Here is a 16,695-nt window from a genome sequence, read left to right on the forward strand (position 1 = left end):
TTTACCCAATCAACTCAACATTTACCTAACCCATAAAATTAAATAATGGTGGTTTCCAGTCTTTTTCATCGAGAAACTTGTACAACGATACACAAAAATAAAACAGAGTAAAATAGATTACAAGATTAGTGGGATTGTGGATGACTTGCCAAAACTGAAAATGAAGCGTTTGAGACCAAGCTATATGTCGAATTCAGTTTGACCAGGTCCATGGTTACTTTGCCATGCTTTACTAGATTGTCCGTATGAATCCACTACAATATGCACATCCATATTCATATAATATGAATCAGCATCGGTCTAAGAACTGATTCTTTGTGAGATTCTAATATACCGAGACAAATAACTGTCACTGTGAGTTTATATTAAATCACACGTAGCTTTCTTAGTTTTACAATGAATACAGTTTGCTAGTTATGTGAACACTTCAACGACATTTTCATTCTTTCTAGTTTATGTGTTTTCAACAAATTATTTTTTGCTCTAACATGACTTACGAAAGCTCGGATACAGAAGCCAGTTCAGACAGGATCATGGAAAAGATATCAGCAGTAAGCACTCCTTAGCTTTCAGTTTTCAAATATTTGTTCAAACCTTCACACTCTCGTTGACGGAATCACATGTACTAATCATGAAAAGTAGCGCTAAAACCTGTGTTTCTATTTTTTTCATTCAGCTAAATTTGCAGATTTAATGGAAAAAGTTAAGTTACCTCTTGATTTTGTTATTTATAGTAAACATTAAAGTACTGAAATATTACATTCTTTGGGATTCTGCGTCAGACTTCAGTATTACTCAGTTTACCTGTGATCATGTAACGAAAAAAATAATTAAGGTTAGAATTTCCAGTAATGACTCAAATACTCCACTACAAATGTAGCCGAAACCTATTTATTAATTTAAATGTGAATTTATCAGATATACTAGAAAGAAGACTAACCGCTGTCTTTATAATCACTTTTATCGATTATGAACTTGATCACGAATAACATGGAGCTCCTTCTGTTCTGCAGCTGGAGGATGATCCAAACTGTAATACAATTCTTGCTCAGTCCCTGTTGGCATCTATTTCAGAGATTGCCGAATTAGTTGTGTGTGTAAAAGTAGAAAACGAAACCTTCATGGATATTGGATGCTACTTTCAACGAACTAATCCCATCATAATGGAGTTGCTAACATCAGAGAATTCACCACCAAATGCAACAGATATTCTACAATCTCTCTCTGAAAATGTAGTTCATGCAAAGTTCCTGATAGGAAAATGCAGTAATCAGGTCCTATCAGTTCCTGATCCTGAAGTCAGTAGCATCATAGAACAGTTAACTGGTGTCATACGAAATATAGGAGAGAGCTTAAACTTAATACCATCCTCGGTTTTTGCCGACCAAGAATATGCAGAAATTGCTGTTCGATCTATATCAAGTGAGATGAAAGATGTTCATTTTGAGATTAGCCACAATCAAATTCAAGTATCAGAAGCCAAAAAGTCACAATTACAGTTTCCACCATTTAAATTAGCTGTATTAAAATCAGAATCGACAGAAACTGATCTTTACACAATGGATCAAGTCTCTACAGAGGTTTCTCAATCATTCGACATCCCAGATACAATCAATTTTCTTAGTGGAAGAGATTACTTGGGGCAAGGGAACCATGCCACTAGTAGTTCAGAGTCATCAAAGACAATTCCACGACTGGCCGAGTATATGGAACCCTTATATGAGACATTTTTCTGCCCATTAACTAAAGATATCATGAACGATCCAGTTACTGTAGCAAGTGGAGTGACCTATGAGAGGACGGCAATAACAGAGTGGTTCAAAAACCTAGGCGATACTGCGGAGGATGTTGTCTGTCCAACCACAAGGGAGAAACTAGTGACAGGACTTGAATACCAACATAGCTTTAAAGACTACAATTCAAGAGTGGACGGAGAGAAATGAAGCAGCAAGAATCAAAGTAGCCCGGGCAGCTTTGTCATTGTGCAGCTCGGACATTATGATAATTGAAGCACTAAAAGATTTGCAGAATCTCTGCCAGAAGAAGCCATATACCAAGGTTCAAGTGCGTACAACTGGAGTTTTGTCATTAGTTTCTCAGTTAATAATTTACACGGACAAGAAAGTGAGGTGCATGACACTTGCAACACTGCAGCTATTGGCAGAAAACGATGACGAAGCCAAGGTTTACATATATATTCTTATGAGCTCTTCACTTTACATGATATAACTTCGTAATACACTCTATAAGATGGCTGTTTGAGTAAAAACTTGGAAGTTAGCCATTAGTTTATGGATCAACATTTCTCCTTCTAATACCACAGCACGTGCATGATGCCAACATTGTTTATCTTGTTTGTCTAAAGAAACATTCTTGTGTTGTGGGTGCATGTGTGCAGGATATGATTGCTAAGAAAAAAACTATAACGATTATAATAACGATGTTGTCAAGCAATCACCTTCCAGAGAGGCATGCTGCCCTGTCATTGTTGCTAGAACTTTCCACCTCTGAACTACTTAGCGAGAAAATTGGTTCTATAGCTGGGGCGATTCTGATGCTGATCACTATTAAATATAACCAGTCCTTTGATGCTTTTACTGCAGAGAGCACAAACAAAATTCTAAGGAACTTAGAGAAATCTCCGAAGAACATAAAGTGCATGGCTGAAAATGGTCTCCTGGAACCCCTTCTAAACCATTTTATCGACGGTATGCCCATTGTAACTTCCTGCAAAATGTTCACTATCAATTAATTTTCTTACTTGGTCTAATGTCCACCAGAATGCATACACTAAAATAACCAAACTACCCAAGCTTGTCACAATAGTAGCATGGATACCCGTGAGATGTTCTAAAACGAATAAGTGAAACAGGATCCGAGGACATGCAGATGGGGGCATAACTTGGGGTAATTGTTCTCGGGCATGACTCTGAAACTTATGTTGCTGAAAGAGCTTCCCCAACTCTTATCAAAATGGTGCAGAGTGAAAAATCCCTAACAAGAAAAGTAGCATTCAACGGTCTCGCAAAAATCTCATCCTACCGACGAAACAGTAATACACTTGTAGAAGCAGGTATTGTCCCCGTCATGATTGAAGAGATGTTTAAACGAAAAATTGATAGCGGAAGACTGAATTCTAAGAAAGAATCAGTCGCAATCCTAGCAAACCTACTCGACTCAGGTATTCTTCTCGAGAACATCAAAGTAAACACCCATGGACACACAATGACATCACATTATGTTGTGTATAATCTCATCCAATTGCTGAGAAATTCGACCTCAGATGAAATGAGCCTTAACCTCATCAAGATTTTTCACTGTTTGATCAAATATCCAAAATCAGCATCCACTGTGGTATCTGCGATCAAAGAAACAGAAGCAAGCTACACTCTAATTGAATTTCTTGATTCTGCATTTGAGGAACTTGGAATTGAAACCCTTAAGCTCTTAGTTACACTCACAACCTACATGGGCCATACACTTGCAGAGAGACTATGTAACACAAAAGGCCAACCAGAAAACCTGATTAAAATTCCACCTGAAATCACCCAATTAACTGAAAATTTTGCAATAGCTGCAAAATTCCTAGCAATGTTGCCCCACCAGAACTTACCACTCAATCTAGCCCTTTTACAGACGGGAAGAATACCTGCAGTTATACGAACAATCAATGAAATCCAAATAAGTGGAACAAGAACAAGCAGGTTTACAAATCTTTACCTAGAAGGATTAGTGGGTATTCTTGTCAGGTTTACAACTACATTATATGAAAGACAGATCTTACAGCTTGCAAGTAGTTGCAACTTCACATTAGTATTGACACAACTACTAATTAGAGGAACAAGTGATGAAGTTCAGAGGTTATCAGCAATTGGATTAGAGAAGCTGTCAGTACAATCAATAACTCTATCAAAACCACCACAAATCAAGAGGACCAAGTTCATGAAGTTGTTCTACATACCAAGACTTCTTCTATTTCTTACAAAGCAGAAGCATAAAAAGACACAGGTGTGTTCAGTTCACAAAGGGGTATGTTCTTCAGAAACCACCTTTTGCTTGGTTGATGCGAATGCAGTAGAGAGGTTATTAGCTTGTTTATACCATGAAAACAGTGAGGTGGTTGAAGCTGCTCTTTCAGCCATTACTACGTTGTTAGATGATAAAGTGGATGTGGAAATGAGTGTAAATATGCTAAGTGAGATGAATATTGTAAAACATGTGCTGAGTGTATTGAAAGAACAAAAACAACAAGAAGGGTTGTGGCAGAAATCATTTTTGATAATTCAGAAGTTCTTAATGAAAGGTGGGAACAGGTCAAATTCTGACATATCACAGGATAGGTTTTGCCTTCTACGCTTGTGAATGCATTTCATCATGGAGATGAGCTAACAAAGCAGATGGCAGAAAAGATACTGAGACATATGAAGAAGATTCCATATTACTCTTCCGAGTTCGTATAATTCTCTAAATCTCTCTTTTAGATCCGTGTAATCACAGATTATAGCCTTAAGGTAGTAAGTAAAGGGTTTCTATATTTATATTTGGTAAAATCAATAGTCATTTTTCGTATGATTGCATGTTAGTTCTTGACACTCTTCAAAAATTATATCAGTATGGACAAAGAACTTAAGATACTTGCCATTAGCATTGACTGGATATATCCACCCATCAATCATCACAAAATCCCCAACCAAGTTGTGTTTTACGCCCCTACTACACTGTCAAAGGGACACCTGATTCAAAAGGATCCAACTCAGATATACTAGTTTGTGGTTTCTGTCTTGACATAAATTTCATTCCTTGCCTTCTCTAAGACTCAGTATGTAAATTAAAGCACATCTGAATATGATCTGGAAGATATCTTTCTAGGTTAGATTGTATTTGCTAGAAAGGTTCATGAAAAAAAATTGGTCACATTCATATAAATCTGTGCATCAAGTGTAGCAAGGTGATTGTATGGTATTGGTAAGTCAAATAAAAGTACAAGACTTGCTGGACTGAATCCTTGGGGGCTAGAATGCATCATTAGAGGCAGATATACCCATCAAACTAGTCTAATCAATTGACTCATTTAATCGTCAACCATTATTAATGTTGAACCACGGTGATTTTCAACACGGACAAGAGTGACGTTGAACAGAAGCCAAGTTTTTTTTTTACTTCTGATTATAACTCAAAACAAGATCAAATTCTATTTAGCTGCATAGATTTGAGTATTTGGTAGCTAACTTTGTTGACTCACTAATATTCCTAATAGGCAAGAAATTATAAGACGAAGCATAAGAAATTTACTAACTGTGACATACATGATGTAGCAGTTTAGAGATAAAATTTGTATTTAAGTTTCTATCACAAGGCACTCTCCATATCATACCAAAATTATCTTTCCTGTAATGAAGTATGATAGATAAATTTATTTTGTAGCAGGTAAATAAGAATTTAGAATAGAAAGAGTAATGCTTACCGTCCATCTATTGAACTTCTATGGTAAGTTGAAAGCTCTACCTTCTCTAATATTTGGGTCAGTCACTTCAAATATACACCTTCTTCCATGCAACAGCATTTCTCTCGTCTATTGTTTATTGAAAAAGCTCAAAAGCTTCGCGAGATCTACCTTTCTTAGATACACAGAGATCATAGTATTCCAAGTAACTACGGCTCTTCAAAGCATCTTCTTAAGTAACTCTTGAAATCATCAATTCTACCACCCGGTGCATACCTTTTAATCCTCGGATTAGACTAACAAAATCAAGAAATTTTTTAAGCTATCCCCCTAATCACATATCATGGTATTGAAAGTTAAGACAGTACTTATGGACATTTCATCAAACACCTTTGGAGCAATCTTTAAATTTCCTTTGTGCAATGAAACTATGCGACTAAGAAGAAAAAAATCATTGTTTTTCAGTCGAAGTAATGTGATGGTGTGATCGTGAGAGTTAAACATGCTTTTGAAGAGTTGGATAAACTTTGGGGTTCTTGCACCGTTGATGCTTCCAGTTTCTGAGAAGTGGATGCTTTGGATTTGGAAGCTAAGGGCAAATCCAATGAGGATAACCAGAATTGCAAATTTGACGTGCCACATGAATAACTAGTTTTGAAACGGTCCGCGAGCTATAACCCCAAAGGTGTCAACATCTTTCCACAAAAAATCAAAACAAAAATGGCACAAAAACCCCACCAAAACAAAATTAACACAAAAATCCCAAATTTAAATTTTGGTTTCAAACTGTAATAAAATTTGATGAAACCACCATTTAAATTTGGGGTTTTTGTATCAATTTTTAAAAATTGGGGGTTTTTTATTCATTTTGTTTATGATGGAGTATTAATGGATCCCAACATTTGAGTGGGGTTTTTATACCACAAGTTTAGTCACCTTGGATTTTTACGACTAGTTTTGAAATGAAAATCCCACCGTGGGATAATTATCTTCTTTTTTCTGTCAAAATCGGCAAAGAGAAGACCAGACCTGTCTTGTCTAAAAATCTCAGTATGGGAATGGGACAAGACCGCTTATTTATTCATTTCAATACTAAACGTAGGAAGCCAGTGTCCGTTGACTTGTGTGTACATGATTTACAGGCCCAAGTTTCTACATCAGCTGTCTACGTTGACTGGTATCTGCCCTTAGTAGAGCTGTCTACGATGGTATTACTTGATTTGCTACTCCGTTGTGTTAGCTTTAGTAGTGAAATTGGACCATATGGTTCCGTTTTGCAAATCAGAATGTACCATTACCAGACATTTTACAATGTCGACAACTTCTCACATGGATAAATTCATGAGTCAGAATGTAAAATATACTAAGAACTGCTCCTACATTCACTTTAAACATATCGCAATATTACATGATCACATCTGCGCTTCAATGAAGATTTCGTGTTATCAATCCTTCAAAAATGGTATACAAGTCTTTATTTTCCACGCCAAATATTTCATCCGCCTTTCTTAAAGTTGTTGGAAAAAATTGGGTTTCACAAAGGATGAATGAATCAGAGAAGAAAGTGTTGCACTCCAAAACTTTCAAGGCTTGTATAAATTTCTTTTAGACAAATATTTCTACCCTCCCAATAACAATTGGCGATTACAACAGGTATGCGAAATATTGCCTTCAGGATACAATGAAAGCCCTGCAACGAAAACTGAATTCAAGGTTTGTACCCCTTGATTCAATCAAGAACACACAAAGAGATTTCTGATTTCTGATGATGCTTTTTGAAACAGAGAAAACAGATTGATTTTTCTTATATGTTAAACGAAACTGGGAGAAGCTATTTATAAAGGGTTTTGCACCTGTTGGGAATAGGTTTTTATTCGCCAACAGGTTTCTATTCACGAAACGTCAGGTTCCTTCATCAACAGACATCAATGGTGTCTTTTGGATTCGAAATTTTCGAACAGGCTTTTATCGGCCAAATAAAACCGTCAGTTCAAAAAATTCTTCCGGGGGCGTTGCCCCTTTGAAACCCCTACCAGGAGCGGTCTCCCCTGGACCCCCACGACCTGACCTGTCAGGTCGACCACAGCCTGGGGGGCGATGCCCCCCAGAACCCCCCTTTGGTTAGCGGCGTTGAAAATATTCCAACAAAAGTTTCCTGCAAAACAAAATTAAGTCCTCAATTAAACTAAACGAAACCTATGACAATGAAAAGGAAATTGATCGTGGCTTGTCTTTAAGTTTTGTATGCATACCTCTCTGGTTTGCTTGTGTGAGTTCAACTCCTTCACATTGGCTAAGAATGCACCAAACTGTTCGTAAGACAAACGGCTCCTAACTTGGCGGAAAAACTCCTTCCCATCAACACGAGTTCGGCCTTCAGCAATGACAAAAAACTGTTAGAACGATTTAAAAAAAAAAAAAAAACTTGGCGAGTTAGAAGTATTTATTAAATTAAGCTAACCAGATTGAGATGCCATTTCAGGAGCAGGAGAACTTGATACTGAACTCTGATAGCTGGCTGGCATAGAAGAGTAAATTGATGATCGATCAAACATTCCTGACCCTGTGGAGGAAAATGAAATAGAATGTCGCCTTGGTGATGTAGGTTTAGACAGTGTTCTTCGTGGAGGATAACTTGGAGGGGAACCCGGGGGAGTAAGCTTTGGTGTGTTACTGTAAGAAGCTAGTAGAGGACCTTGTGAACCATATCTTGGTGCTGCCACAACTGTATGAAAAACAGAAGGATGATGAGAAACATTTATTGGTCAAAACCAAAATAACGAACTAACACAATTTTTTTTGAGAGGTCTTAATATAGACAGATGATCTTGCAACATACCCTCTGTCTCTACTGAATTACCACTGTCTTCTTGTGAATTTTCAGTTTCCGAAAACTGACTCTTGCTAATTGAAGATGATACCGATGGCGGCAATACGGCAGCATCATCTTCTGTAATGGTACACAAGAAACGAATTTTACTGTCAACCACGAATTTAAAATGTCTCCCTAAGTGATGGAAATGACGAGTTTGAATATACCTCCATGGTTTGATCCTGAAGAAATACTATTTGGACTTCCTTGTATCTGTTTAGCTACTTGGGAAGATCCTTTTGGCTAGAGAGAAAGGGAAGAGAAGGAAAGTTCTTATAGTCAAACTCGTCATTAATGTTTTGAACAAGTAGTCGCCAAATATCAAGCTGGCATAATTTTTTTTTTCAGTATTAGAGTGATAGTGATCGATAACTTACAGCCTTCTCATCCTCCTCTTGTAGTGACTGCATGAGTGTTTTCTTGAATACCAACTGCAAGTTTGCAAAACAGTTTGGTTAGTTATTTGACCAGATCACAGTTTCTCAAGCGATTAATCGGTTATGTTTCTTCACAGTTCTCTATTTATTCCACACCAGCCCATTTGTTATGCTGCTTATATGCAAGATAAAAGTGCTAGGAATTTAAACCAGTCCCGTGTTGTAATGACTCGGTAACTCGGTATTATTATAATGCCGGGTCCAAAACTAAACCGTTTTGCTCTCTTTTAAAGGGAGACCCAGTCCCACCGCTTATTACAATTTCAATTTGTGCAGCTAATTTTGGTAGGCCTCAATTCATTCAGGGTACAAACTATGAAAAAAAAAAGTGTCCTAGTTTTGTCCTGCATCCGGTGCGACCCAAAAACAGTGACTCAGTGAGTAAAAAGCATACTATTGGTCTCATATTAACGGAATATACTATATAAGATGAGAATAACCAAATGGTATGACAATTGATTACCTTGGAAACATCTCGATTGAGCTTTTTTACTGTGTTTGACAAAGATTCATTCTCCTTCAGTAAACTCTCCTACATCAACAACCAAAAAACAGGATTCAAAACAAACGGGATAAACACATATCAAGTAGAACTGAATGATACAAATTAAAAACATCATACCTTTTCTTGGTCAATTTGAGTAAGTCTATCAGCAGTTTCAGAAAGAGCAGAATCAAGGGTTTCAATCTGAGACTGTAATTCAGATATTAAATCATCTTTCTCTTCAACTTTTGCTTTTAGACGGTTCGATTCTGATTCGAGTTTTGCTACACGTGTTGATAAGGCAATCGATGTAATTTTACGCGCGATATCGAGCTGTTCAAATGGATCTGATGGTAATAACGATAGAATTTCTTCTGGAATATCAAAACAACTCGAAGGTGATTCTCTTGCTAACATTTTTGGATTTTCTAAGATGTTTTTTTCTTTCGTGAAGCAGAGGAAGAAAAATAAAGTGATGAAGGAATAAGGATTTTGTTTTGTGTAGTAAGAAGGGAGGGAAGGAGATAGAGAGAATAGTTTTGTGGTCTGGAGAGAATTTGATAGATCATTATATCTGTTACCTAATTGGCTGGAAAATGACCAGAGACAAGAATCGTAATGCTAAAATGAAAGAAATATATCCCACCAGATTATTCCAAGGAGTCGTGGCACTAAAGTGGACTAAATTACCACGTCATACTACCCTTGGAAAATTAGCTGCATCATTTATTTTTTCTTAATTTTTTTTTTAATTATTAAGTATTATTACATTAACTAGGTGGAAGCCTAACAATATAAGCCCCAACAATGTACTACTGCATTAGGTGAACATGTTGTCGTGTCAATTTACCAGCGAGCCTCATGAGGAACCAGCCGAGGAGACGAAGCAGATAAGGGTTGATTATAGGGATAAGTTGATTCTACCTTCCATGTTAAATTCTGCAATATTGTACCATCTAGGACTCAAACCTGAAACCTGCTAGAGCGCATCAACTTTTGAGGAACGGAGATGATCAGGTGAGCTAGCTGCCTTATAATTTGGCCAATTCTTACGCACCGTGTCAAAAAAGTATATTGGCATACCAGGTGGCATGGCAAATCAGTTGTGTCATTATGGTAAAACAACTGAGGCATAGTGCTTTTATCGACATGTATTCACTGTAGCACTGGCGATATTATGAATATCTTGGTGTTGTAATTCTCATCGTTCGATGAACACTATATCATTGAACGGCTCTTTTGTGACGACTATCCCCCTTTGTCATTCATATATGTACGCCCCTTTACTTCACCAAATTACTCACATCTGTTTTTACATATATTTTACCTATTTCTTTATCTGTATTATCAATTTTAAATTTCATAATCATCAATGGAGAGTGAAGATGGAGAGAGGAGTATTCATATCAATAGGTTTAAATTGTAGCAAGAAATGCATCGACGGAGGTTGCAACAACTTGATGATGAGGAAGTTGAAGATAAAGAACTAATCAACACTGTGATGCTCATACATTTAGACCAAATACCTAGAGTTCACAAGAAGATATACATATCTAGGGAGGGAATGGTTCCACCAGAATCTGATGCACAATTATTTTCTTCCCAATTGTGTGTACTCGATCATGTTTTCAACGTCGATTCCGCATTGCCCCGGTACCTGGTGATAAAGATTATTAATGAGCTTTGTCCAGTAGAACCTAAATTTAATTATCATCTTAATGCACTAAATATTATAGGCCATAGTCATGAACAAAAAGTTACTTCGGCTCTAAGGATTCTAGATTACGGCAAACCAGCAGATACGAGCGATGAGTACCTTCGTATAAAAAAAATTATTCACTTATCTTTCATTGTTTTGTGAAGTAATAATTAATAATTTTGTTCCAACGTATTTAAGAAAACCAAACGAGGAAGATGTTAGAGAAATATTAAGGGAGAATGAGGATAGGGGATTCCCATGAATGCTAGGTAATATTGAATGTATGCATTGCGTATGCTGAACAAGTAAATGCAATATTCCCAAATCAGCAGAGGTAACAGTATGATCCCTATTCCAACACTTACAATCCAGGATGGAGAGATCACCCCAATTTCAGCTATGCGAATACGCAAGCAGCAGCTCCAGGGATGCTTTTTAATCGCCTTAGTGGTTTCCAACAAAAACCACAACCAGTGCAGAACTCAGAATCATCAGAGATGCTTGCTATGATGAAGAATCTAACCACAATGGTGCAAAACAATCAGCAAACGACTGATGATGCAATCAAGGAGTTGCAGACACAAATGAGCACCATGGCAGGTAGATTGAACCTTTTGGAGACGCAAAATAGTGTGAAACTCCCTTCTCAACCTATTAATCCTAGAGAAACTGTTAATGTTGTAACATTGAGAAGTGGTACACGAACTGTGCAACCAGAAGATGCTGAGAAAAGCAAAGACCCCAAGGGGACGGTTTTGGAGAAAGATATTACTGACTCTTCCCAAGCCGATGAGGTACCTAAAACAAACTCTAAACCTCTTGTTTCAACTTATGTTCCTCCTTTACCTTTTCCTCGCAGGTTCGACAATGCTAAAAAGGTGGAACAAGACAAGGAGATTTTAGATATATTCAAAAAGATTCATGTGAATATCCCGCTGATAGATGCAATTAGGCAAGTTCCTAAGTACACAAGAGTTTTGAAAGACCTATGCACTAGGAAGAAACGATTAACCGGTAATGAGGTGATGAGTGTGGGGGAAAACGTTTTTTCTATCCTCCAAAAGAAACTCCCACCTAAATGCAAGGATCCTGGTAGTTTCGATATACCTGTTGTGATTGGTAATAAAATATTTGGAAAATCCATGCTTGATTTAGGAGCATTGTTTAATGTTATCCCCGCATCTATTTATGAGTCTTTTAATTTGGGTCCTTTGAAAGAAACCCGTATTGTTCTTGAACTAGCTGATCGTACTAATGTTTACCCTATTGGTATTATTGAATATGTGCTTGTGCAGGTGAATCAATTCGTATTTCCAGCTGATTTATGTGTATTGGAAATGGATAGCGGGTATGATGCATCTATACCGCTGTTATTGGGGAGGCCTTTCATGAAAACGGCCAAAACCATAATGGATGTTGACAAAGGAACGCTCACGATGAAATTTGATGATGAAAAGATTCGTTCCAATATTTTTGGAGCAATGCGGTATCCTTGCGACGTTCATTCGGATGTTCATGCTAATATCTTAGACGCAGGCTAAGGAGTAGCCAAAGAGTCTACAGTCGGGCTGACGACGTTAAACCAAGCGCTAATGGGAGGCAACCCATCATTTTTGTATCTCTATCTCTATCTTTTGTATTTTATTTTTCTTTGCTTTTCATATCATATTTTGATTTCCCACCTTGATTTTACTTAGGACGAGTCAATTACATTGAGGAAAATGTAAAGTTTAAGTGTGGGGGAGTATTTTACATATAGAGTTTTTAGTCTTTTTGAGTTTTTAAAATTTTTGCACAAAAAAAACGTCCAACTTGTATAGATTTTAGAGTCACTAGAATGCTTCTAGGTATGTTTACATAAACAATTCTGACCGACATAACTGAACTTGGAAGTGTTAGGGAACTACGTTCGGATTTCTTACGAATTGGAGTGTTAAATAATGGATTTAATCATGCCGGTGATGCAAATGAGAAGCATGGAGAAACGCATTATTAGAGTTGTTGATCAATCATTAGTGGAGACTACCCATTTTCATATCAACCGAGTCACCAGACCAGATTTCTTTATAAATGACTAAAGAGCTTTCTTTTGAGTGTGTGTCACCGTACGTTAATTCCGGGTAGAATGGTGAGCTACCCAACCTCCCACCAATAGAAGCACTACACTTTGATCTTTTGAGTGCTAATTTTTCCAATCATGAGGGTGACATCTATAGATGAAAACCACCTTCTTGTAGTTTGATTTGCAGTTAGAACCATTCTCTCTCTCGCCAACAACAGGTCCATAGAAACACAATCATCATCAACAAGCGGAGCGACATCAAAATCTACAAGGAAAGTTGAAGGCGTTTAAGGTTTACAAGCAACAATACAAGGAAGAGCGCAATTTCATATCCAAGTAAAGCAACATACAATGAGCATATTTTTATATACATGTTGAAGACTTATTTACAAGAGCGAAGTAAATCAAAATATGAGAATTATATTGAAGTTTATGATACGAAGACAACACAAGTTGTGAAGAATCAAGCGGTAAAGTACTTATCCCATGGCCATAAAAATTTCATTGTGTATTTTATATATTCAATCTGTAGTTATTTCTATTGTCAAAAAAAAAAAAAAAGACAAGAGAAATTCTTTGTATTATTTTGGTTTGTATTTCTGTTTGTATTCATTTAATAAAGCCATGGGGAAAAAGAAAAATCTACGAAGAATTTTCAAGCAACAAGGAATTGAAGAGAAAGAGTTACAAATTGTCGAAGTTCTACGAAGTTCAAGAGTTTATCATCAACAGTTGAAGACGAAGACCAAGAAGATGAAGTTCTACGAAGTTCTACGTTTCTATTGGATGTTGTGAGAGTGGTGATTTCGTCACTGCCGATCGGATGTGAAGGTGGTAAGCACTCCCATCCTTCCACATGGTTGATTTCCTTTCTAAGAGATCATCAGAAAAAAAAGTCTTTTAATTTCCACTATTTTGTGGAGTCTCCAGAAATTATTCGGAAGGTTTCCTTCCCATCATTCAACGTGTGTAGGATTCTTTCTTCATTCCTACCTGCACACATGTGAGACCCATAAAAAAAGCTGTCTTATTGAGTGCAATTATCATAAAATCCTTTTAAGTGAGGCAGAAGTCGAGGCGAAATGCTTATTGATCGCTCTCAAACACGCATTCTCTCATTATGGTGTGGTTATTTCTCACTCAAGATTTAAGAATGAATATGTTCTTTGGTATTTCTAACTTCTTATTACTAGCATGCAGAAACTCTATGTCCTCATAGCTTTTTGGATGCTTGGGACGCTGGAACGCTTTGAAGTTGGAGTAGGTTTTGTGGGTATACCTATCGTAAGCCCTCACGAGACTATAACTCGTCCACTAGGGACATCTAAGGGTTTAAAGGCTTGTTGCATATGCTAAATGCAACCGTGTCCTCGGCGATAGGGAGTTGTTGTACGTTATTTTATTTTTGTAGTTTGCTCGAGGACTAGCAAAAGGCACTAATCCATGTCGGATTAGTTACCTAGTTTCCTTAGGCTTAATTTCGACAGGCAAGATCTGATATACTGCGCAAGGTGCAAAACCCTAATTTTTGCAAATTAGTCAGGGTAATATCTGAATCTTGTGAACTATCACAAAATTGATTGAATTCTATGTGTTGACACAGAGTTCTTTAAGTTCATTGTCAGAGAGCAGTATGCTTTCTGATTGAATACTTTATGCAAAGACCTTATCCTTGATACTTGGAAATTCGTGCTACTCTGCTGCGAGTGAACACAAATTGTCATGCCATATCAACATTATGGGTTCAGTCGGGGAACATAGCACATAAGGCATTCAAAAAAACTTATATTAACTGAATAATACAGGCAAGGTGCCAAAATGTACAGAATATCAGGGATTGTTGCTACATGCACCATTCTGGATAATTTTCATATACATATTGAGTTGCTCAATAAATGCGTCAGTGAAGAGGTTGAACACTCATCACTTTTACATGGCTCTGTTTCCTTGCAGAGTGACCGCACATTAAATGCAGGGTTTTACAAATTTAGCCCTGAACTAAAAACCACCATCAACATTAAGCCCCCTGCTTAGCACGTAACAGTGGCATTGTTGCGGGGTAAGCATGAGATGGTGACAGATAAGAGATAAAAGGCCAAACTAAAGTAAGTAAATATTACCAGGAAAGTGGCTGCCTCATATACTCAGGATGTGTTTTTTTCCAGGGCTTCAAGCTGGAGACGCATCTGTCCTTTGACTATCTGGTTGTTTCCTTCCGGTCTTCCTTAGGGTTTCGATGAGAAACGTTACCCAGTCAGGGTTGAATCCTTGGCTATCAGATAAGTCCCGTTGGGGTTGTTCGGCATCCGTTTTTTCTTAGGGTTTCCTCAATATATATGCAGATGAAACTAGATTGTTCCTCTCAGTTCAGAATAAAGACCCTTCTCGTTGAATTCATATCTCTTCATTATGTCGAACAGAAGTGAATCATCCTCGAGTCAGCCGGATTCCTCGGTCAAACGCAGGCGGCTCGCTTCTGGAGTATGATTCTAATTATCTCCTGATTTTGAAGTGATAATTCCTCTCTTCCTCATAACATCGTTGCTTCTTTTTTCTTTTAGAGTGGGCAAACTCCTGGGTCTTGTGACAACTCCCCCATCCGGGACATCCGAGTCAAGAAGATCATTCTGGTATGCTTTTCACTGACAAATAGATATTTTCTTGCCACCATCAGTGCTTAACAAATAGAGATTTTTTTTTGTGTAGAGGTACCCAGTTGGAACATGCGTGACCGTGGTTGATGACGACGATCTGACCACACCTCTTCTTTCAAACTCGAGTACGCCAACTGCTGCAGACCTGGAAAATGTTGATTTGGGTATTTCTTGCTACGAATATCCCAATGCAGGTTTGACGTTCGATATCCACATGAAGTGTTTATCTTCTAACTACCGAAGTGTAGGTAGATTCTAGGTGCGAAAGGAGTTCGTGGATTTGTACACGAAAATATGGAGAAGATATGGCCACACTGCAACCAGGAACGTGGTGCAGCATTGCTCGTCTGCGTTGGTCACCACAGTGAACTGTCTTCTACCCATGATTGTTTAAATGGAAGGCACATCCATTCGCGACGTCACTGAAGCAACTGTTGAAAAGTGGGAAAACATGGTATCTACCTGCGAATCCCTGAAGTTTAACGTAAGTTGGATGCGACACCGTCTTGACATTGTTAAAGTTGATCGAGCCGGCATCTTTGCCAACGTTGTTCCTGCTACAAAGGCTATTTTGGAAGAGAAAAATGCTCTGACTGCTGAATCTCAAAAGGTGGAACAGGGAATCCGGGATTTGAAGAATAGGACTGAAAGGTACCAAAACAGGCTGAAAATGATGCTTTCAAGAAACTACAACTTATTGGATGGTATTTTCTGAGTTGTTATTTTGAATGTGCGGCCATGAGAATGTCTGATTTTTTCTTTTTGAATTGTATTGGTTTTTGGGAAAAGCAAATGGAATTTTCATTAATACTTTCTGACTAAATGAAATTTTGATAACTCAAAAACGAGGGAAATGGAAAATGCCTGTTGGCCGTGTCGTGAAACGGCGAGGGATGGAGTGATGGTCGCACGTAGTATGCCTTGAGTCATTTTCCATTGATGACCGCTTCCAATTTGCCTCCATCTTCTTTGAAAATCTTGTAGTACCCACTGTTATATGCTTTGGTAGCCACATAAGGTCCTTCCCATTTTGGAGAGAACTTC

At 37.7% G+C, this 16,695-nt stretch overlaps 2 protein-coding genes and 1 pseudogene across 2 annotated transcripts; 2 read left to right on the forward strand and 1 right to left on the reverse strand.

The window, feature by feature from the left end:
- Positions 1–467: 467 nt before the first annotated feature.
- Positions 468–4,460, forward strand: LOC113316128 (annotated as a pseudogene).
- A 2,817-nt stretch (positions 4,461–7,277) lies between these two features.
- LOC113315133 (uncharacterized protein At4g15545-like) lies at positions 7,278–9,807 on the reverse strand. The gene is made up of 8 exons (XM_026563445.1): positions 9,375–9,807; positions 9,216–9,284; positions 8,693–8,746; positions 8,483–8,558; positions 8,283–8,393; positions 7,905–8,168; positions 7,696–7,817; positions 7,278–7,598 (listed from the first exon to the last, which is right to left on the reverse strand). Exons 1-8 carry the CDS (start codon positions 9,651–9,653, stop codon positions 7,515–7,517), a joined length of 1,059 nt encoding a protein of 352 aa, XP_026419230.1. The 5' UTR covers positions 9,654–9,807; the 3' UTR covers positions 7,278–7,514.
- Positions 9,808–10,668: 861 nt separating this feature from the next.
- Positions 10,669–12,476, forward strand: LOC113316129. Its single transcript, XM_026564350.1, has 2 exons — positions 10,669–11,056; positions 11,308–12,476. The coding sequence occupies exons 1-2, from the start codon at positions 10,669–10,671 to the stop codon at positions 12,474–12,476; spliced, it is 1,557 nt and encodes a 518-aa protein (XP_026420135.1).
- The last annotated feature ends 4,219 nt before the right edge of the window (positions 12,477–16,695 follow it).

The sequence above is a fragment of the Papaver somniferum genome, chromosome 10, assembly GCF_003573695.1.
Source record: "Papaver somniferum cultivar HN1 chromosome 10, ASM357369v1, whole genome shotgun sequence".
Classification (NCBI taxonomy): Eukaryota; Viridiplantae; Streptophyta; class Magnoliopsida; order Ranunculales; family Papaveraceae; genus Papaver; species Papaver somniferum.